General features: G+C 46.2%; 1 protein-coding gene across 1 annotated transcript in view; it reads left to right on the forward strand.

The window, feature by feature from the left end:
* LOC119176118 (transmembrane protein 64) overlaps positions 1 to 13,544 on the forward strand; it is a 50,959-nt gene extending 37,415 nt beyond the window's left edge. Inside the window, exons 2-3 of the mRNA XM_037427260.2 lie at positions 12,519 to 12,680; positions 12,738 to 13,544. Coding sequence (XP_037283157.1) covers positions 12,519 to 12,680; positions 12,738 to 12,917 — 342 coding nt within the window. The 3' untranslated portion in view covers positions 12,918 to 13,544. The remainder of the gene's footprint in view (positions 1 to 12,518; positions 12,681 to 12,737) is intronic.
* The last annotated feature ends 10,711 nt before the right edge of the window (positions 13,545 to 24,255 follow it).

Genomic DNA, 24,255 nt, shown 5'->3' on the forward strand with positions numbered 1-24,255 from the left:
AAGAAAGTATATGTATTTCGAAAATCGAATGAGGGCAGTACTTGTACTTATTTAATTGAAGTGTATTAATCGTGAAATCGTGAGATAGTGGCAGGAAGTGAAAGTGGGTGAAATAAGAATAATTAACTTGCCGCTATTGCATACCGAGCCTACAACCTTTGCGTATAACGCGAACACTCTTACACTATACGTATATGACAGAATTATATGCTACAGGAAAAAAAAAGTTGGAGGACGTCTGATCTGATCTTCGCTTTGAGAATAGATATCGTAATGGGGCGCCGTTCATATTGCCTTCTCGGTCGGTAGCCTCTTCACGATGGACAGCTCAACCACGCCCTATATGAAAGGAACGCCTGTGCCAGTAACGTTGTCCATGGGAAACTATAGTGTAGGAGGCCTATACTGAGTGCAGTTGTGAAATGCCCACTACGCCATAATTGCCCCCTTTTGCAAATCAGAATGTGCGAACTACGCGTCAGTACAAGGCAACAGGCGATGTTGCTTCTGGTGACGAATAAAAATGTCTGAGCGCTTTGTAATGGGTGGACATTAAACCCCGCACCCATAGTTTGACGCCAGGCGTCGTCAGAGCATCCACACGTCCTGACGCCTGGCACAACTCTATATGCTTCTGCCATGCAAATGATTGATATGTGGGGTTTAACGTCCCATAACCACCATATGATTATGAGAGACGCCGAATATAGTGGAGGGCTCCGGAAATTTCGACCACCTGGGGTTCTTTAACGTGCACCCAATTCTGAGCACACGGGGCTACAACATTTCCGCCTCCATCGAAAATACAGCCGTCGCAGCCGGGATTTGAACCCACGACCGAGAACCCGCGACCGAGAACCCGCGACCGAGAACCCGCGACCGAGCAGCCGAGTACCTCAGCCACTAGACCACCGCGGGGCTTCTGCCATGCAAAATTACGTGCGTTAAGTGGACTCTTGGCATCACGTGACTTTATTGTATTCGTTTTTTTTTTTCGGAAAGCAGATGCGAGCACACTGGCATGGTTCCATGGTAACACCTGCTTGCCCCATCCAGAAGGCCTGAGTTCTTTTGTTCTTTTTGCTCTCTACTCAAAGCAAAGTTAAAAGTATATATATGTATATATATATATATATATATATATATATATATATATATATATATATATATATATATATATATATATATATTCAGCAGGAAGTTCAAGGGGTCTGGTACGTATAAAGAACACAAGCGAGTACACGTGCGAAAGAGCAATACTTTTATGCCAACGTTTCAGCCGTGGCACGGCCTTCGTCAGGGAATAAAGAGTAGACAAGCAGATGCCCCTTTTTTGGGCCGTTGAAATCACACAATTGATCAGAATAGTGATTAGAAAGTGCGAAAGCAATACCAAAACAACATTGTCAGTATAATTTGATACGAGTATTGAGCAACAATATCGCTGTGGATAACTCAAGATATGAGCGCATAGCTTCAGCGTAGGGCAAATTTTTATGCGTAGGGCAAATTTTTAAAGCAATAAAGCACTTCATAAGCCAAGCGAATATCATGAGCACATGTCACGCACACTGTAAGATACCCGAGGGACAGTAAACAAAATTCAACTGGTAACTGAAGCGTCAAGTTTGATGCCAAACTACTGCATGCGCACATATAATAAATGGAAGCACACACAAAAAATATATATAATCAAACAAATGAGAGAAGAAACGATGGCATGGGTTGGGGGGCATTTAACGCATTCCTGTGATGGACAATGCTACATAGAAAGGAAAGTAACGCGTCCAACGCTTTCGTTGATGCCTGAGTGCAAAGTGTTGAACTTGTTAATGAGATAGGACTCGCGAACTTCTCGGTCATGATGAGTTTTAAACCCGGATTGTAATATTGTGGCTTTGATGTTTTCGAAAGAGTGCCCTGGCATCTGGACATGTTTTGACAGTGGAAGATGAGGAAGGTTAGAAGCATGGGCTCTGTGGTTGTTAAAACGTAACCTGAATGATGTTTCGGTATGCCCAATGTATTGCATACGGCAAGTGGAGCACTCAAGCATGTAGATAACATTAGCGCTGTCGCAAGTGAAGTCTCCGTTGATTTTTAAGGAAAAGTTTGATGCGGTGCTAGTTGCGGTATGAGTACTTGACATGTGCGGGCAAACCTTGCAGCGGGGCTTATTGCAAGGATGGCAACCACTGTAGTTGGACCGATTAATTATTTTCGATGATGTTAATGTATCATGCAGGTTGCGTGATCTGCGGTAAACTACCCTCGATGGTTCCGTAAAAATGTCTTTTAAGTGATCACTTTGTTGCAAGATATTGTGGTGTTTTCTTAGAATATTGGCCACATTAGGAACCGAAGCTGAGTGCGTAAGGATGAGGTTAACACTGTTACGTGAAGTGTTTGCAGATCGTTTGTTGCTTGTGAGCAACTCTTTACGGTCAATGTTGTTAGCCTTCTTGAGGGCGTCGTCTATGATTCCCGATGGGTATCCTTGCCTCGTAAGAGCACCTCGTAGGTCTTCGCAGTTGCGAGCGAAATCATTGTTATCAGAGCAGATGCGTTTAAAGCGAATGGCCTGACTATATGGAATACTGGTTTTGCAGTGTTTTGTGTGACTACTATGGAAGTGAAGATACTGATGTCTATCGGTTGGTTTCCTATATAGTTTGGTCGTCAATTTTCGATTGCACAGTGTCACTGTGACGTCAAGAAAGTTGACACTGGTGTCCGAGTATGAGTGCGAGAATGATATATTTGGATGGGCATTATTATAATCGCTGATGAAAGAAAGAAGCTGGGATTCACCATGATGCCATACTAAAAAAATGTCATCGATAAAACGCTTGTAATAAAAAGGCTTCAAATCGCGGCTGGCAAGAAAATCGCGTTCTAGAGAGCCCATAAAAATATTTGCGTAATTCGGGCCTATTCGTGTGCCCATGGAAGTGCCGCTAACTTGAATGAAGTGTTGTCCGTTGAACTCGAAATTGTTTAGTTCGAGAATTAATTTGAGAAGCGTAGCTAGTGTAGAGGAGTCTATCGATTTGTCGAGGTCAGACTCGTTATACGCTTTTACAACAGCGCGGATACCATCAGAATGGGGAATGTTGGTGTACAAAGAACAAACATCGAGGATCACCAAAAATGACCCATCAGGAATGTCTAAATCAATGATATCATTTAAAAAGTGATTGGTGTCTTTAATGTACGAGGGAAGTGAAACCGGAATAGAAGAAATGAGGGTATCAACGTAGCGTGACAAATTTTCTGTCACCGTACCTATACCAGACACAATCGGTCTACCGGGAATGTTTTCTTTGTGAATTTTGGGTAGGGTGTAGAACCTACCAGCCACCGGGCTTAGTGGAATCAGCGTACGTAATGCAGACTGAGCGATTTTGTTTTCTTTTACAAGATCTGTAACAACATCACTGACAATGCGTTTAAATTCCGCTGTCGGGTCGTCATTTAGACGCCTGTAGTATGTGGTGTCATCAAGTTGTCTCTGGGCTTCACCTATATAGCTGTCAGCATTCAATACCACTACTGCACCACCTTTATCTGCTGGCTTAATTACTATATCATTGCGGCTAGCCAATGCTTTGATAGCCTGAGCCTCTTTAAAGGTGACGTTATGGCGGAAGGGAAAACGTGTTTTGTACGCTTGAAGTACATCATCCTGTACAGCTCGTATATATAAATCGAGGCATTTATCCCGTTGAGTGGGTGGTGTCCAGTGTTTACCAGATGGTAACGCGGAGTTGGTTTGTTCACTTGGTTGGCGGTTGAAAAAGTACTCGCGCAATCGCATGTTTCTTTCAAAGTTATGAAGATCGGCAATGAGCGTGAATTCATTGTAGCCGCCAGTTGCGGGACAAAAGTTTAAACCTAGCGACAAAACCTTAGATTCTTCAAGACTTAATTGATGACTAGATAAATTCACTATATTAGTAAGTTGCCCGGTATGCTTAGCAGGGTCGGAAACACTTCCATGCGCTTCGGAATACAAAGCAACGGGTATGTTATCCCGAACCATTTTCCTCCGCTTGACATGGTTAATTTCATTCAGCTTTTTCTGCCTGTACAAGTGGAGCTCCTTGTTTTCTTCACTGCTTAGGACATGTGTGGCACGCAGCTGTTTCTCCTTATTAGCTAGAACCTTCGCGGACGATTCATAATGCTTTGAAATGATCTCGGTCAATTCAATAGAAGCTCGTGCTAGCGTGTTGTTCCATTTAGTCAAATGTACACTCGACATTTCAGAAACCGCAGGTTTCAAGGACAGGCATAAGCCTTTAGGCGCAGTGGAAGTAGCAACATACATTTTCATAGTAGATGCATGCAATTCACAGCGCGTACGCTTCTCAATAACTTTACGAATTTTCATGAAATGAACGGATGCATTTAGATAAGCACTCTTACCGAACCTGGTGGTTCCTAGTCAGTTCATTTCATGGGATGGAACATCACGGTGTCCTCGTAAGTTGTACCTCGACTGAGGCATCGTGGCATTTCTGTTGATTGATGTGGGAGCTGGTCCGCGCGGCCCAGAATGTTGCGGCGGGTCGGATGATGTGTCGCGGTCAGGTGAATTCCGCAATCTTGTTCGGCCATTTTGGATCGTTGCAGCACCAGGCATCCTCCGGGGCTGTACGGTAGACGGTCTTTTAGGGCCGCTTGTAGTGGAAGTGCGATGTGAGGACACATTCGGCGCACAGTCAGTCCACATAGACGACCCCATATCTTTGGGGTTGTTGAAACATAATTGTCTAATATGGCATGCTAGCAGTGCGACACCCTCGAAACTTAGATGAAGTCCATCGGCTGCTAGAACATGGCTCGGAGGTAGCCATTCAAACTGGTGGTCCAAATAGGACACAAGTCTAGATCTTCGGCAAAAAACTCGAAGAAGGTGGTTGAAGTGACCCGCCTCCTTGTTGCAGTGACGAACCAAAGGTAGGTTAAAGCTCCCTCGACGACGATTCGTGGACCTTGGTAAAATCAAGCTTGCGTATATCCGCTTTATACATGGACGGGTGCTGGCGATGAAGCCAAGCACGTCCCTGTATCTTTCAAACGCAACACGTCCTGAGCACGAAGTCAAGTCATTTGTGCCCACATGAAGGATAAGGGTTTCTGTTGATTGTGGGACGAAGTCCAACAGCGAAAGAATGTCGTTGATCAAGGCACCACTTTGAGTGACGAAAGCGGGCGTTCCCTCGATGAGCGGATCAAAATACTGGTGAAGATATTTGGCTTGGGAATCGCCCAATAAAACAGTGGATACGGATCCCTTGGGGAATTTCCCCACGATGCTCTTCGTCGTGACTTTTCCAGAACCCATAGTCGTGAATATTCAGCAGGAAGTTCAAGGGGTCTGGTACGTATAAAGAACACAAGCGAGTACACGTGCGAAAGAGCAATACTTTTATGCCAACGTTTCAGCCGTGGCACGGCCTTCGTCAGGGAATAAAGAGTAGACAAGCAGATGCCCCTTTTTTGGGCCGTTGAAATCACACAATTGATCAGAATAGTGATTAGAAAGTGCGAAAGCAATACCAAAACAACATTGTCAGTATAATTTGATACGAGTATTGAGCAACAATATCGCTGTGGATAACTCAAGATATGAGCGCATAGCTTCAGCGTAGGGCAAATTTTTATGCGTAGGGCAAATTTTTAAAGCAATAAAGCACTTCATAAGCCAAGCGAATATCATGAGCACATGTCACGCACACTGTAAGATACCCGAGGGACAGTAAACAAAATTCAACTGGTAACTGAAGCGTCAAGTTTGATGCCAAACTACTGCATGCGCACATATAATAAATGGAAGCACACACAAAAAATATATATAATCAAACAAATGAGAGAAGAAACGATGGCATGGGTTGGGGGGCATTTAACGCATTCCTGTGATGGACAATGCTACATAGAAAGGAAAGTAACGCGTCCAACGCTTTCGTTGATGCCTGAGTGCAAAGTGTTGAACTTGTTAATGAGATAGGACTCGCGAACTTCTCGGTCATGATGAGTTTTAAACCCGGATTGTAATATTGTGGCTTTGATGTTTTCGAAAGAGTGCCCTGGCATCTGGACATGTTTTGACAGTGGAAGATGAGGAAGGTTAGAAGCATGGGCTCTGTGGTTGTTAAAACGTAACCTGAATGATGTTTCGGTATGCCCAATGTATTGCATACGGCAAGTGGAGCACTCAAGCATGTAGATAACATTAGCGCTGTCGCAAGTGAAGTCTCCGTTGATTTTTAAGGAAAAGTTTGATGCGGTGCTAGTTGCGGTATGAGTACTTGACATGTGCGGGCAAACCTTGCAGCGGGGCTTATTGCAAGGATGGCAACCACTGTAGTTGGACCGATTAATTAATTGGACCGATTATTGATTGACCGATTAATTAATTGACCGATTAATTAATTAATTAGTTGGACCGATTAATTAACGCATCAACGAAAGCGTTGGACGCGTTACTTTCCTTTCTATGTAGCATTGTCCATCACAGGAATGCGTTAAATGCCCCCCAACCCATGCCATCGTTTCTTCTCTCATTTGTTTGATTATATATATTTTTTGTGTGTGCTTCCATTTATTATATGTGCGCATGCAGTAGTTTGGCATCAAACTTGACGCTTCAGTTACCAGTTGAATTTTGTTTACTGTCCCTCGGGTATCTTACAGTGTGCGTGACATGTGCTCATGATATTCGCTTGGCTTATGAAGTGCTTTATTGCTTTAAAAATTTGCCCTACGCATAAAAATTTGCCCTACGCTGAAGCTATGCGCTCATATCTTGAGTTATCCACAGCGATATTGTTGCTCAATACTCGTATCAAATTATACTGACAATGTTGTTTTGGTATTGCTTTCGCACTTTCTAATCACTATTCTGATCAATTGTGTGATTTCAACGGCCCAAAAAAGGGGCATCTGCTTGTCTACTCTTTATTCCCTGACGAAGGCCGTGCCACGGCTGAAACGTTGGCATAAAAGTATTGCTCTTTCGCACGTGTACTCGCTTGTGTTCTTTATACGTACCAGACCCCTTGAACTTCCTGCTGAATATTCACGACTATGGGTTCTGGAAAAGTCACGACGAAGAGCATCGTGGGGAAATTCCCCAAGGGATCCGTATCCACTGTTTTATTGGGCGATTCCCAAGCCAAATATCTTCACCAGTATTTTGATCCGCTCATCGATGGAACGCCCGCTTTCGTCACTCAAAGTGGTGCCTTGATCAACGACATTCTTTCGCTGTTGGACTTCGTCCCACAATCAACAGAAACCCTTATCCTTCATGTGGGCACAAATGACTTGACTTCGTGCTCAGGACGTGTTGCGTTTGAAAGATACAGGGACGTGCTTGGCTTCATCGCCAGCACCCGTCCATGTATAAAGCGGATATACGCAAGCTTGATTTTACCAAGGTCCACGAATCGTCGTCGAGGGAGCTTTAACCTACCTTTGGTTCGTCACTGCAACAAGGAGGCGGGTCACTTCAACCACCTTCTTCGAGTTTTTTGCCGAAGATCTAGACTTGTGTCCTATTTGGACCACCAGTTTGAATGGCTACCTCCGAGCCATGTTCTAGCAGCCGATGGACTTCATCTAAGTTTCGAGGGTGTCGCACTGCTAGCATGCCATATTAGACAATTATGTTTCAACAACCCCAAAGATATGGGGTCGTCTATGTGGACTGACTGTGCGCCGAATGTGTCCTCACATCGCACTTCCACTACAAGCGGCCCTAAAAGACCGTCTACCGTACAGCCCCGGAGGATGCCTGGTGCTGCAACGATCCAAAATGGCCGAACAAGATTGCGGAATTTACCTGACCGCGACACATCATCCGACCCGCCGCAACATTCTGGGCCGCGCGGACCAGCTCCCACATCAATCAACAGAAATGCCACGATGCCTCAGTCGAGGTACAACTTACGAGGACACCGTGATGTTCCATCCCATGAAATGAACTGACTAGGAACCACCAGGTTCGGTAAGAGTGCTTATCTAAATGCATCCGTTCATTTCATGAAAATTCGTAAAGTTATTGAGAAGCGTACGCGCTGTGAATTGCATGCATCTACTATGAAAATGTATGTTGCTACTTCCACTGCGCCTAAAGGCTTATGCCTGTCCTTGAAACCTGCGGTTTCTGAAATGTCGAGTGTACATTTGACTAAATGGAACAACACGCTAGCACGAGCTTCTATTGAATTGACCGAGATCATTTCAAAGCATTATGAATCGTCCGCGAAGGTTCTAGCTAATAAGGAGAAACAGCTGCGTGCCACACATGTCCTAAGCAGTGAAGAAAACAAGGAGCTCCACTTGTACAGGCAGAAAAAGCTGAATGAAATTAACCATGTCAAGCGGAGGAAAATGGTTCGGGATAACATACCCGTTGCTTTGTATTCCGAAGCGCATGGAAGTGTTTCCGACCCTGCTAAGCATACCGGGCAACTTACTAATATAGTGAATTTATCTAGTCATCAATTAAGTCTTGAAGAATCTAAGGTTTTGTCGCTAGGTTTAAACTTTTGTCCCGCAACTGGCGGCTACAATGAATTCACGCTCATTGCCGATCTTCATAACTTTGAAAGAAACATGCGATTGCGCGAGTACTTTTTCAACCGCCAACCAAGTGAACAAACCAACTCCGCGTTACCATCTGGTAAACACTGGACACCACCCACTCAACGGGATAAATGCCTCGATTTATATATACGAGCTGTACAGGATGATGTACTTCAAGCGTACAAAACACGTTTTCCCTTCCGCCATAACGTCACCTTTAAAGAGGCTCAGGCTATCAAAGCATTGGCTAGCCGCAATGATATAGTAATTAAGCCAGCAGATAAAGGTGGTGCAGTAGTGGTATTGAATGCTGACAGCTATATAGGTGAAGCCCAGAGACAACTTGATGACACCACATACTACAGGCGTCTAAATGACGACCCGACAGCGGAATTTAAACGCATTGTCAGTGATGTTGTTACAGATCTTGTAAAAGAAAACAAAATCGCTCAGTCTGCATTACGTACGCTGATTCCACTAAGCCCGGTGGCTGGTAGGTTCTACACCCTACCCAAAATTCACAAAGAAAACATTCCCGGTAGACCGATTGTGTCTGGTATAGGTACGGTGACAGAAAATTTGTCACGCTACGTTGATACCCTCATTTCTTCTATTCCGGTTTCACTTCCCTCGTACATTAAAGACACCAATCACTTTTTAAATGATATCATTGATTTAGACATTCCTGATGGGTCATTTTTGGTGATCCTCGATGTTTGTTCTTTGTACACCAACATTCCCCATTCTGATGGTATCCGCGCTGTTGTAAAAGCGTATAACGAGTCTGACCTCGACAAATCGATAGACTCCTCTACACTAGCTACGCTTCTCAAATTAATTCTCGAACTAAACAATTTCGAGTTCAACGGACAACACTTCATTCAAGTTAGCGGCACTTCCATGGGCACACGAATAGGCCCGAATTACGCAAATATTTTTATGGGCTCTCTAGAACGCGATTTTCTTGCCAGCCGCGATTTGAAGCCTTTTTATTACAAGCGTTTTATCGATGACATTTTTTTAGTATGGCATCATGGTGAATCCCAGCTTCTTTCTTTCATCAGCGATTATAATAATGCCCATCCAAATATATCATTCTCGCACTCATACTCGGACACCAGTGTCAACTTTCTTGACGTCACAGTGACACTGTGCAATCGAAAATTGACGACCAAACTATATAGGAAACCAACCGATAGACATCAGTATCTTCACTTCCATAGTAGTCACACAAAACACTGCAAAACCAGTATTCCATATAGTCAGGCCATTCGCTTTAAACGCATCTGCTCTGATAACAATGATTTCGCTCGCAACTGCGAAGACCTACGAGGTGCTCTTACGAGGCAAGGATACCCATCGGGAATCATAGACGACGCCCTCAAGAAGGCTAACAACATTGACCGTAAAGAGTTGCTCACAAGCAACAAACGATCTGCAAACACTTCACGTAACAGTGTTAACCTCATCCTTACGCACTCAGCTTCGGTTCCTAATGTGGCCAATATTCTAAGAAAACACCACAATATCTTGCAACAAAGTGATCACTTAAAAGACATTTTTACGGAACCATCGAGGGTAGTTTACCGCAGATCACGCAACCTGCATGATACATTAACATCATCGAAAATAATTAATCGGTCCAACTACAGTGGTTGCCATCCTTGCAATAAGCCCCGCTGCAAGGTTTGCCCGCACATGTCAAGTACTCATACCGCAACTAGCACCGCATCAAACTTTTCCTTAAAAATCAACGGAGACTTCACTTGCGACAGCGCTAATGTTATCTACATGCTTGAGTGCTCCACTTGCCGTATGCAATACATTGGGCATACCGAAACATCATTCAGGTTACGTTTTAACAACCACAGAGCCCATGCTTCTAACCTTCCTCATCTTCCACTGTCAAAACATGTCCAGATGCCAGGGCACTCTTTCGAAAACATCAAAGCCACAATATTACAATCCGGGTTTAAAACTCATCATGACCGAGAAGTTCGCGAGTCCTATCTCATTAACAAGTTACAGATACCACCTGCCGACACTTTGCTTGGCTTTCATATCTGTAGGCTGCGAATGGCGGAGAGAGAGGAAGATGTACCTCCCTCTCTCCGAAATAAAAGCAGTTTCGCCAGCGCGAAGGAGCCCTGGGTGCGACATATCGATCTGTGTCCGCAGGTATTGTATAGTCCGGCAGGGCACTTAGCCCGTTATCGCCGCTTCTCTTCAAGAGCAGCAAAATCGGCTGAGGAGGTCAGTGGCATCTGAAAAGGCGGCTTTACGTTGACACAGGAAATTCCGCTGCGTCTGCCTACGCTGCCAATATCCTCCGAGCGACAGCAACGCATTTACACGGGCGCTTCTCTTTTGAAGAACAACGACATTACAGTAATAAAATGCCATATATATATATATATATATATATATATATATATATATATATATATATATATATATATATATATATATATATATATATATATATATATACGTTGAAGCGTTTCATTATTACGTAGATCTAGGTGCACGTTAAAGAAACTTGAGTGGTCGAGGTTCATAAGTAGTCGCCCGCTATGGAGTGCCAAATAATCGTTTCGTGATTTTGTCACTTAAAACACCAACTTTTTAGTTTGTTTTGTATTTGCCTGTAGCGCGAGGGAAAAAGCATTATGTTTAAGTCATGGTCCGTGAGAGCTGTAAATACAACTTTCGTTCTCCTGCAAGGCAACTTCGCAAGATGCCGTCCAGACCACCAATGTGCTCGAGACCGTCCACAGAAAGTTTTGCAAGGAGGTGTGGTGCTTCTGCGGGCAGGCGGTGTGCGTGTGGTGGTGGCCGGGGGGGAGAGGCATGCCACAAGCTGTACCTCTCCTTCTAAGCAGCCCTTTTCGTGTGCGAGAAGTAGTTATAAGAGGGAAAAGAAGAGAAAAGTGAACCCCGTAACTGTCTGCATCAGGGTACGACACCTCAACAGTAGCTCACAAGGGTTGGGGGTGAGGAGGGATTAAAAAGATAGGATTAAAGGTATATATATATAGAGAGAGAGATGCGCTGGGACAGCGAGCGAGGACATACGAGGGATAGGAGAGATAGGAAAGATGGAAACACGGCCACAGGAGTCCGAGGACGGGGCACCACTTGCGAGAGCTCTTGTTGGCATCAGGAGATGGCGTAGGGCAAGTGCAGTTGGTCAGAGCTACGCTGTTGTCGGAGATCGGCGTCAGGAGATGACGTAGGGCCAGCCCAGTCGGCTAGAGCTATGCTGACGTCGGATATCACGAGGGCACAACCGGTCGGCCCGGAATCCAGCGTTCGTGTGCTAGATTGGGTCGCAGAGTATGGACACCCGTGATTTGTGGAGACCTGTGCCCTGTCCTACCGTATTCATTCGCATAACTCCATCACTTGTTAGCACTGGCTAATTCGATGCGATTGACAAATGTATGCTAGTGTTGCCATATATGTTGGCTAATAGCTATAGTGTTGGCTAATTTTATCAATTTGCTGTTAGAACAGAAGGATTGTCCTCATTCAATCTAATGAATCTGTCAGAACGTACGTCTCATATTTCATTATTCGAAGTATACGAGACATCGTGAGGGTCTGAAATAGATACATACTGAACAAACACATTAAGAGCGCGAACTGGATGTGTTATATTCCGTGTCGGAGTCCATATGCTTTCCCGTATTCAAATATAAACAACCTAAACTGGTTCTGCCTGAATATTTCGAACAGCAATATATGCGCAAGGTGGCACTGTGAAGCTTGCCTGCGTCATTTATAGAGAAGCGAATCATGCCGAGTAAATTATGAAACAAATAAATAAATTATTTAATTGACGAGTCTTTTTCTTGAGAGACTTTCTGGGTGATGGTTCCAGCGGCGACGACTGACCAACGCGTGTGGGGTTACTTGCGCAGGTGAGCCAGATGAGCCTGGGACGGTACGTGACGGCGTCCGCGCTGGGCTTAGTGCCGACGCAGGTCATTAACGTCTACCTGGGGACCACGGTGCGCTCCATGGAGGAAGTGCTCGACGACGACACCACCGCGGCCACCGGATACGCCGTGCTTCTAGCTCAGGTATACACTCCTCCGATGGAGTAATATCGTTTGATCTGATGCCTTCCCTTCGCGCAGGTCGTGCTGAGCGTGGTGCTCATGAGCCTGATCGTGCGCAAGGCCCGCCAGGAGCTGCGCGACGCCGTCTTGTCGTCGGGTTGTTCGTCGCGGGCCTCCCTAGACACCGCCTTTTGTCCGCACTTTCCTTGGGTGCCTGTTGCGCCGATGCAGAACGCGTGGGCGCGGCCAGTCGTCTGACCTCCAAACACATGCTTGCCTTTGCCGCGACGCATTGTTTTTTTCTTGTACTTTTTTTTTCTTGCCGCGACTGATCGGCGTCAACTTCCGAGTGATACGGAGCCCCCAGTAAATGCACTCATAGACACCGATGCACGTTTGACAGAGAACGGTTCAGCTACTTCATTGGACGGGGGACGTTCAATGCCCAGAACCATACATGAACACACAACACCCAGTCTTGCAATGAGAAAGATATTAGGGCGGCTCAGTCCAGCCTGTCTGGAAGGCTGGCGGGAGCTCTCTTGGCAGCCTTTCGGTATGTAAGTATACGAAATATATTTGTAAGGTTGGGATTCAGATAGAAGCACGACGATGCAAATGCGGCTCTTCTTGCGGCACAAAAAACAGCCGGGCAACTTCGTCCGAGCCATGAGAGACGTCGCCCATGGTTTCTTAGTACCAGTGTTTTATACAGGGCACAGTAAGAAAAGTACGCAGTCACTGCCTTCTGAAATAATAATAATGATGACTGCCCGCAATCGCGTGCCTACATAAGCGAGCTTGTCGACACACGGTATATAGTCGAAAAAATAATAAAAAAACGGATGCAATTAGGTAAATGACGAGCATATCTAACTTCCGCGTTCACGAACTTTAGCACACCTTAACATTAGGGTTCGAAAACCTCAACATTGGTTCTAAAAAAAAAAGTGGGTTCCGTAGCAAGTGATATGTCTTGATATTGCCTATGCATTTATTTTGTCCTGTAGGACATATACCAAGTGTCCTAATCATTACCATGCCTGTCGATGTCGCGAAACTTGGGTCTATTTGTTCTTTCTTGTTGATGCGTACTTAGATCTGTACGAAGTTACTTACAATATTATCATGCCTGAAAATAAATATAAGCTTCGTAACGACTCCCCTCTCAGTGTTCATCTTCATTGACTTCAAGGACAAACGTGTGAATCATTTGATGCTGTGCGCCGCAGACAAAGCACGAACAAGCGCGAAGCGCATGTGCCTAAATATCCCGGCTGCACCGGATTTGTTTTTCCTTCTCCTCACCAATAAATATTTATTCCGACGTGTCACACGTTTTTACATAACTTGGAGTTTGCTCGTTCCCTTCCCTGTCGCCTCACAAACGTGTAGCACACTTCTATGAATGGTATTCGCGATTTGGTGTAACCCTCGCGTAAACCACACCTGCTATAGTTTACAAGCGCAAGCAATTCCTCCAGGGCGACGCTACCCTATACCCCTAGTGTATGGCTCCGGCAGAAGACAACGATGTGTACCACGTGCTCTGCACGTGTGCGCCGCTCATTCTCGCATAGTATTTGTTCGAAGGTTCTGTTTATGACCTCAAAGGTGACCGGCACTTCACCACGTGGACTCGAAGCAAGCGTCCCATTACAACGAGGTGGACACGAGAAAGATGAACCTTTCTGTCACCTTTTTTTACTACATCTCGCAGGAACGTGTCGCGTGGACTGAAGTGACTTTGAAAAGGAAAAAAGAGGAAGAAATAAGCGCAGTTCCGTTACTGCCTCTCTTAAACTATGGGCACCTCCACAGTTCTGCGCAAGGGACGGGGGAACAGGAATTAAAGGGAGAGGAGAAAAGAGGAACGAAAAAGGTAGAGGTGAAAAAGTGCATTCAGCTGCGAGTCGCTCGCGCGCAAGAAGAAGACCGGTATGCCACACGTAGTCGACTGGGACTACCACCACGAAGGCCGGGGGTACAGTGATGTGCACGTTTTGACACGGGCCAGAGAAGAACTCAGGAAATACAGCTGGTTCGTTCAGGTAGAGGCCGAACCGCTCAGCGACGATCTCGAAGGTGAGCAGGGGCACAACACAGAGATAGCGCTCGCGGGAGCCGACTGGAAGGGCCCAGAGCGCCACTTGAAGTCCCGAAGCAAGCCCAATGAGGATGTCATTCCTGGTTTGAATGTCAGGTTGCTGCGAGGTCTATGTAGCGGGCTCAGTCCTCATGCTTCTCGAGACGGTGACAGGAACCGGCGTTTGTGAAAAATCGCGTGGTGTCTGCGTCGCCATCGAGCGCTTTTGGACGATGGTAGGGGCCGGCTGAGCTGTGGATTAGGGCGGGGCCGTCGTCGTTGTTGTGGGGACGACGGGCGCACTCGTTGTAGGACGAGGGGCGGCCCCCGAGGTCGTGTCGCCGGTACCCGCGAGCGCATCTCGGAAGGAGCAACCCTTAATGATGGAGGCGTTGCTGCCTGCGGTCCTAGCGTGCTGCATGGCTTGGTGGTGAGGCACGGTGCCATCGGTTGAGGCTATGATGACCGCGGCCCTGCGATGGAGTTGCCAGACTGAACTGCGGGGCTGGGTTGCAGAGTGTTTCCCGCTGCAGTTTATGCAACGTGGGTGTACTGCACACGATCCTGAGGCGTGCTTGATGCTGGAGCACAGGCACCGTTCGTCTCGAGAGCAGGTGGCGGTCGCATGCCCGAAGTAGCTGCAACGGGAGCACTGCAGGGGCCGGGGCGAACGGGGTCAAACAGGGTGCTTTTGCTTGTAAAGCAGTATATCCGGCGGGACGGTAGTCCCAACGAAGGTGAGGGTGAGGCAGTTGCTTCTGCGTACACCGGACACGAGGGGCACTGGTGAAGCAATGTCCTCGAAGGGGATCGTTGGGTCCACTCCAAAAACCATGCCAACACAGGTGTTCAGGTCGAGTTGTTTGGCTCGAACCTTGGTCTCGCAGATCGTCTCCACCTGGAGTAGGGCGGTCAGATCGGCAGTAGGGTGGGTGTCGACAGCAACGAGGTGGCGCCGCAAATTGACCCGGACTCGCTGGGTGGCTGGAACCTCAAAAAAAGGTGGCGATAGCATCCCTCGACGCAGCCAGGAAGTTAGCCTTCTTCCCAACAGGCCGAAAGACGATGGTGGCCGCACGTTCACTCGGAGAAAGGTTGCCAACGACGTGGGGACTAGCAGAACGCGGAGGCGTGCTTGGGGGCACAACGCGCTCACTAGAGGCGGACGTGGTTTGCTCGGCGACCGCATTAGTTGAAGGACAAGATGAGGAGGTGTTGCTGTCAGGGGGTATCCCTCGCAGATAGCCACGGCCGTGGCAGGAGACGAGGAAGCTCCGGTGTGCACCTTCGCTTTGCTCGAAGCCGAGGAGAGGGCGGCAGCGGGATGGCTGATGGGATGGCTGCTGGCACAATTCAAGCCAGCAGCGTGCTGGCTTGGATTGAGAGTTATTTTGGGAGTCGTCGGGGTCTCTCAATAAAAACGGGTGTAAAGAAGGGAGACACTATCTTTCCAGTGCTATTCACCGCGTATTTACAGGAGGTTTTCAGAGCCCCAGATTGGGAAGAGTTAGGGATAAGAGTTAACGAAGAGAATCTTAGTAAACTGCGATTCGCTGATGATATTGCCTTGATGAATAACTCAGGGGACGAATTATAGATCATTATTACTCAATCGGACACAGAAAACCGAAGAGTGAGTCTAAAAATTAATCTGCACAAAACTAAAGTAATGTGCAACATTCTTGGCAGAAAACATCACTTTGCGATAGGTGGATAGACGCTGGTAGTTGTAAAGGGATATTTCTACTTGGGGCAGGATAGTAACAGCGGAGCCGAACCATGAAAGTGAAGTAACTAGAAGAATGAGGGTAGGGTGGATCACATTCGGCAAGCATTCTCAAATCACTAATGGTAATCTACTACTAAATTTTAAGAGGAAGGTATATAACACCTGCATATTGCCGGTACTTGCATATAGGTGGAGCAGAAACCTGGATGCTAACACAGAGGGTTCAGCTTAAATTGAAGACGACGCAAAGAGCGATGGAAAGGAAAATGACTGGTGTAGCCTCAAGAGACAAGAAGAGAGCAAAGTGGGTTAGGAAACGAACTGTAGTCAAGGATATCATACTTGAAATCAAGAAGAAATGGACATGGGCCGAGCACCTAGCACGTAGGCATACAGGATAACTGCTGGTCATTGAGAGTAACTGGCTAGATTCCCAATAGAAAGCAAGCGAGTGAAGGGGAGACAGAAAGTTAGGTGGGCTGATGAGATAAAAAAGTTCGAAGGTATAATGTGGCAGCAGAAAGCACAAGATTGAGTTGATTGGCGGATCATAGGAGAGGCCCTGCAGTTGGCGTTGTTAGGTTGATGATGATGGTGATGGTGTTAAACAAGTTACAGAAATACAGTGCGCTAATTCTGAACAGTACGACGGCACCACTCCTCATTTCCAGATCATTCTGCACTGCCACTAGAAACTGGCAGCGGCTTAAGCCCTTCAGCACAACGAGCGGGAAATGAGGAGCGATACGGCGCTGCTTCACCGTATTTCTGTCTCTTGCCAGACCAAGAACAAGCTCCACTTCCACCGTGACATTAAACTTTCTGCATGACGAGAAGGGGCTGCACGCATAGGCTGTCACATGGAAGGGAGAGAAATTCAAGTTAAGGGGGATGTGCAACCTTCCTCTTTCCTTTGTTTCCTTGTTTTTGCACTGGGTTGTAATCGTAAGGTGCTGGGTAGTGGTTTTTAAATATAAAAAATGAAAGGAAAAGTAAGCCCAGCAACTGCCTGCATCAGAGTGTAGCACCTCAGCACTATAGCTGACAAGGGAATGGGATAAGGAAGAATCAAAAGGGATCGAGGGAGAAGTCAAGATTGAGAGAAAAGTAAAAGATTTGGAGCCCGTTAGAGAAGTGCACGGAGGGGGTGAGCGGTTGACGCAGAGAGCACATCGCGGACGTGAGAACCGCCTGGAACGATATCAGCCGAGCGACTCCCTTGTAATTTTGCAGCCAGAGGTGGGAGGGGTTTAGAGAAGGGAGCTGCAGTGAAACTTCGCCCGTCTCCCCTCGATGGGAGAACCTCGCGCACACTTATGGCTGTACGAACTTGTATTATACGCAAAGCGTCTTATATGGTCGAGCTCAATCCTGTGTGTGGCATGACCATCCTTAGAACGCATGCGCCCCTCCGCCTCCTCTACGCTCCCCCATCTCGCCTCACAACGCCGACTCAGCCCGCGTAGCCCACGCTCACTCACCCTTCTCTCCTCAAGACATCCTTCCCCGCGGTGTTTAAGACCACAATGCACATGTGCTTCCCCTCGCTCCTCTCATATATACGCTCCCCACGTTCTCGCCTTGCAACGCTGACGCACGTCTGCTAGCAAGTTTGTGTTTAGAAAAAATGTTTAACGATTTTGAGTAGTTCGTACTCAACTATGGGAAAGCACTGAGCCGTCCTGATTTTAAAAACCACTTCTCGCACTGCACAACCGTTCACTGGCCACTTGCCTGTATATATAGGCACTGGATCTTGACCACAAAGGTAGTGCCGGTGGTAGATTTCTGTTGAACTTTGCTGAACAATAAAAATTCGCAGCGTGCTCATTAGCTAAAAGCGGACTGCGGGTCTTTGTGTTCAATCGGAGTCATCTGTCTCTCATTGCCCAATAGCAGCGATTGCCATGTTCCAGTAGGAAACACCGAATCATCGCTGCGTGATTTGCGCCTCCCCAGGTTTCTCTCCTGCGCAACGCCGCGATGATCGCCAGCGTCAAAGCCGCAGCCAGTGTAGGCGTTAGCGCGCGCTGCTTCACATCTACACTCGGTTCCCTTTAGCGAGAGATGGTGTAATGTTTTCTTAACACCGCTCTCGTAGATTAAAAATATATAAACAAAAAATTGGCAGATTCCACGTACAGTGGGGATCCATGATATGCGAAGCACAAAGGAGAAAGGTTGATATATGTCCCTTGAAAATCAGCACAACGTTAGGAGGTGGAGGTAAATGACACCGTACATGACTTCCATGTCATGATTATTATGTTTGAATGTGTTGTTTACCTTCGTCATCTATTCACGTCCCGTGATACCAAATTTAGTATACGTGGAGCTAGCGAAACGCCCGCGAGCGCGCTATGAGCGTAGTACGCTGTCATGTTCTTACATGACACGCGTGTCAAGATTATCGTGTTTGCACCAGCCATTTATTTCGTCATTCATTGACGTCATGTAACATCAAATTTGGTATAAGTGGAGCTAGCAAAACGGCCGTGAGTGCATCATGACGGACCCAATATACTCCAATGAACGTTGACGCATGCGCACGCTGTGGGAACAGCGACGTTACTTTTGCAAAACGCGAGCACTCTATAGTATAACGCCAGGAGACCGGCGCGACCAGCGTCCGTCGGCGCGACCCGACGGCAACAGGCGCGAAATGCGGCATGCTGCATTTCGCACCGATGCTTTACCCAGACAACACTGTGTCTCCCTCTTTTCGTAACAGAGGGACGCCGGACGTGCTGAAACGCGCATGCGTCAAAGCAACGCAGCGCAGTGCGTGCCTTCGAGTACATGGCAGGACCGGCGCCTGGCGTGGTAACGCCGGTGTGACGCAACGAAATGAACGCCGGCGAGCAAGCGCACCGCGTCACGTCGAAATGTCTTGGCACCTTGACTGTGGCCTGTAGTCAAGTTCTCACATGACACGCATCTCATGATTATCATGTTTGCACCAATCACATACCTTCGTGATCCATTGGCGTCACGTAATACCAAATTTGGCATATGTGAAGCTAGAGAAACGGCCGCGAGCCCATCATGAGTGTGGCATGTAGTCATGTTGTTACATGACGCAGATGTTGTTATCATGTTTGGATGTGACATTTATCTATGTCGTCCGTTCGCGTCACGTAATACCGAGTTTGGTGCATGTGAAGCTAGCGAAACGGCCGTGAGTGCATCATGAGCGTAGCATGTAGTCATGTTACATGACACGCATCTCATGTTTGTCATGTTTGCACCAGTATCATACCTTCGTCACCCATTCACGTCCCGTAATACCAAATGTGGTATAAGTGAAGCTAGCGAAACGGCTGCCAGCGCATCATGAGCGTGGCATGTAGTCATGTTGTTGCATGACACGCATCTCATGATTATCATGTTTGCACCAGTCACATACCTTCGTCATCCATTCACGTACCGTAATGGCAAATTGTATATATGTTATGCTAGCGAAACGACCGTGAGCGCATCATGAGCGTGGCATGTAGTCATGTTGTTACATGACACGCATGTCATGATTTTCATGTTAGGGTCAGTCGCTTGTGTTTGCCATGCAATCATGTCATACCATACCAGTTTTGCAGCATGCCATGTGAACGAAAGCACCGCAAGAGCATCAGGACCATGAAATCTAAATCATGGCATTCATGACACACATGTCATGATTGTCATGGTGCGACTTCTATGTGTTCTTCATACAGTCATCGTATGCTATACCAACTTTGGTATCGATACCTTTATCGAAACGGCCAGGAGAGCTCAAAGTCGTAGGCGGCTAGATAGATAGATAGATAGATAGATAGATAGATAGATAGATAGATAGATAGATAGATAGATAGATAGATAGATAGATAGATAGATAGATAGATAGATAGATAGATAGACAGACAGACAGACAGACAGACAGACAGACAGACAGACAGACAGACAGACAGACAGACAGACAGACAGACAGACAGACAGACAGACAGATAGATAGATAGATAGATAGATAGATAGATAGATAGATAGATAGATAGATAGATAGATAGATAGATAGATAGATAGATAGATAGATAGATAGATAGATAGATAGATAGATACGCTCAAAGTCGCTGAAGTTCGCTAAGAAATGCTTCGCATTTAAAAGCATGCAGACACTGTGGAATCAGGGTGTCGATGAAGCATAAACATCCTGGAAGAAATACACAGGGAATCAACTGCTACCATAATGCTTCATAATGAAAGCAAAAGAATACCAATCAAGAAGGGTTTAAGGCAGGGGATACAATCTCCCCAATGCTATTTACCGCGTGCTTACAGGAGGTTTTCAGAAGCCTATAATGGGAACAGTTCGGGATAAGAGTTAATGGAGAGTACCTTAGTAACCTGCGCTTCGCCGATGACATTGCGTTGCTGAGTAACTCAGGGGACGAATTGCAACTCGTGATTACGGAGTTAGACAAGGAGAGCAGAAAGGTGGGTCTTATAATTAATCTGCAGAAAACGAAAGTAATGTACAACAACCTCGCAAGAGAGCAGCGCTTCGAGATAGGTAATAGGGCACTTCAAGTTGTAAAAAAGTATGTCTACTTAGGGCAGGTAATAACCGCGGAGCCGAACTACGAGATTGAAGTAACTAGAAGAATAAGAATGGGGTGGAGCACATTTGGCAAGCACTCTCAAATTATGATAGGTAGATTGCCACTATCCCTCAAGAGGAACGTATATAACAGCTGTATCTTGCCGGTACTTAGCTGCGGAGCAGAAACCTGGAGACTTACAAAGAGGGTTCAGCTTAAATTGAGGACGATGCAACGAGCAATGGAAAGAAAAATGGTAGGTGTAACCTTAAGGGACAAGAAGAGAGCAGGGTGGATTAGGGAACAAACGGGGGTTAAGGATATCATAGTTGAAATCAAGAAGAGGAAATGGACAAGGGCCAGGCCTGTAGCGCGTAGACAAGTATAACCGCTGGTCATTAAGGGTAACTGACTGGATTCCCAGAGAAGTCAAGCGGGTTAGGCGGAGACAGAAGGTTAAGTGGGCAGATGAGATTAAGAAGTTTGTGGGTATAAATTGGCAGCAGAAAGCACAGGAGCGAGTTAACTGGCGGAGCATGGGAGAGGCCTTTGTCCTGCAGTGGACGTAGTCAGGCTGATGATGATGATGATGATGGTGATGATGATGATGATATAAAACAAAAAGTCTGCTTTCTTTAAAGCTCGTTGCTCGAAGAAAAATCTTATGTATACCGCGAAGTGCCTGCGTTGCATCATTGAGCCGCCAAGCAATGCACGTCGACCACACTAACAAGAAGGCCACACTCTTCGAACTCCCTGCCCGCCAGCACCGAGTGCCTCCTCGTCGCTAGTGAAGGGTTCAGTCGTCCCAATAAACAGCCCGAAATAGCGAAGTGGTCTGTTTTATTAGCTCAAAGCGTTCCGTCACCGTACACTCTAAAAAAACAGGCAAAAAAGGGAATAAAACCAGTCCTTCAAACTTTCGTTGAAGAGCTTTGATAAAACGGTATTTTGTGAATCAACGTTGGCGGCACCCACAGAAAGCATTACTCCGATGCGATTTCCATCCTACTGTGAATACTTGCGAAAACTCTGCAGATAAACTTTATCGAAGAGGGCACTTGCTTAAGGAAGTGGGATCACGGAGACTGAGCTACATGAAAATTGCTTAAAATAGGATGCAAGTGTTGTGAAAGGTGTAAAGAAAGGTCTTAACAATACGAACAGTATTATCTACTGTCGTGGAAAGTCACCAAGAAAATCCACAGCATTGATGCACATACTGCATACATGAAGTCTTAGGCAGTTGGTCTGCATGAGGCTGTTGGCGTTATGGATTCTTGTGCACAGCCTCGCTAAGGTTACCTTGCTGTAAATATGATGATTGCTTCAATGATGCACTTCATTGTTAACAGTTGACTTAGTGTGCCATTAATGGCAGTGATATATGAACAGCACTTCAGTGACGTCAGCGGAGGGTTTCGTCTGTTGCCGTCTGAAATGTTATGGCTGCATTTTCATTATTACCGCAGCAAGACCTCCTTCTATTCCTGTCTGTACTGTTGTTATTCGAAGAGCTATGGCAGTTAAGGACATGGTCTCGTGACTCAGTAGTACAACTCATTGAGCTAGGTGATGTTGAAGGATGTTTCGCAAAAGCGCGAACGTAACGCCATGCGAGTAAACGCCGCTTCGAAGCGGGATCGCTGTATGCGGGTTTATTCGCAAAGTTTCGCGTCGTAAAAACAGTCATTTCCGTTCAATGCATGGCTGTCATTAGGCAGGTTTGAAAAGCAGCCAGAACTCGAGCGAACAGCAGTCTTAAGTCGCCATGCCACTTTTTCTTTTGCCATATATTTAGCCAACAAACAAGAAGTGATATTACGACTATAGTTCTCATTAATGGACAATATTAAATGTCATTTAGAAGCAGCAAGGACATGGAAGTAAGGAAAGAACATTTTTCTACGATGCACAAGAAAGTTTTTAATAAATTTACAAGCTGTAATAATCTCAGTGCTCCACTTCACGGCTAATGTAGAAGAGACGTAGTCCTTGACTGATGCAGAGTAATTTCGGAACATTCTAGCAAACTATTCAGCAGAAACATACAACAGGAGTTTATACGAGAACATTCGCATAGGGTCTGGCGCCTCAAGCATGCAATGTATTAAGCAGCGACTCCCCGGTTAATATTCTGCAATAAAAATAATGAAGTTTACACCAGCCGTGTAAAGCAAAAAAAAAATCCAAGCATCTCCATGAAGTGAACCTTGACGAGTGCGCGAAGCTCTGGGTATCGTATCGGTGAGTGGAGGATATGCTTCGAAATTGAATCCATGAACCCGCCATCTTACCGGTGGCAAGATACCATTTTAATATGAATAATTTGTTGGGACATGTAGTGTTCGACGTACGCTTTTGTGTTACAGGTTTCCTTGAGAAGCCTGAACATCTGGGCGCATTTCAGTAGAGATCAACTCATCAGTGGTCTTCTGGACTAGTAGGTTATTTTTGCCGGGAACAGCAATCCCTTACCTTATAGTTAGCCAATGTCTACGTTGAAGCCTATCGTAAAACATTTGTGCGTGTGTGTGTGTGTGTGTGTGTGTGTGTGTGTGTGTGTGTGTGCGCGCGCGTGTGTGTGTGTGTGTGTGTGTGTGTGTGTGTGTGTGTGTGTGTGTGTGTGTATGTGTGTGTGTGTGTGTGTGTGTGTGTGTGTGTGTGTGTGTGTGTGTGTGTGTGTGTGTGTGTGTGTGTGTGTGTGTGTGTGTGTGTGTGTGTGTGTGTGTGTGTGTGTGTGTGTGTGTGTGTGTGTGTGTGTGTGTGTGTGTGTGTGTGTGTGTGTGTGTGTGTGTGTGTGTGTGTGTGTGTCAGATATGTTTGCAATACAGCAACGGCTCTATACCGCGACCCTAACGCAGTACAAGGTTAGGTCACAAGCAGCTAAAACAGCGAAGCTGTTTTATCTTAGAATTTTTATGTCCTCTAAAAACAGTGAAGCTGGTCTGTTATTGGGAGCGAGGGCGACCACTGGAGAGGCCAGCGCTACTGTCACTGTGACATAGTAAATGGCATCACTTGACTCGCTTCTGCCATCATCAGTGCAGCGCGCTTAATTTCAACCCAAAACCAGTTCATTTTCCAGCTTACAGGTTTGTTTATAAGCTCGTTGCCGGAGTACATGGCACATTCGAGTGAGCCTCAATGTTAATGAGCCCTTCCAAAACGTCGCGGCACTGATACACTTCACTGATAAACCTGAAATTT

Source organism: Rhipicephalus microplus, chromosome X (genome assembly GCF_043290135.1).
Source record: "Rhipicephalus microplus isolate Deutch F79 chromosome X, USDA_Rmic, whole genome shotgun sequence".
Classification (NCBI taxonomy): domain Eukaryota; kingdom Metazoa; phylum Arthropoda; class Arachnida; order Ixodida; family Ixodidae; genus Rhipicephalus; species Rhipicephalus microplus.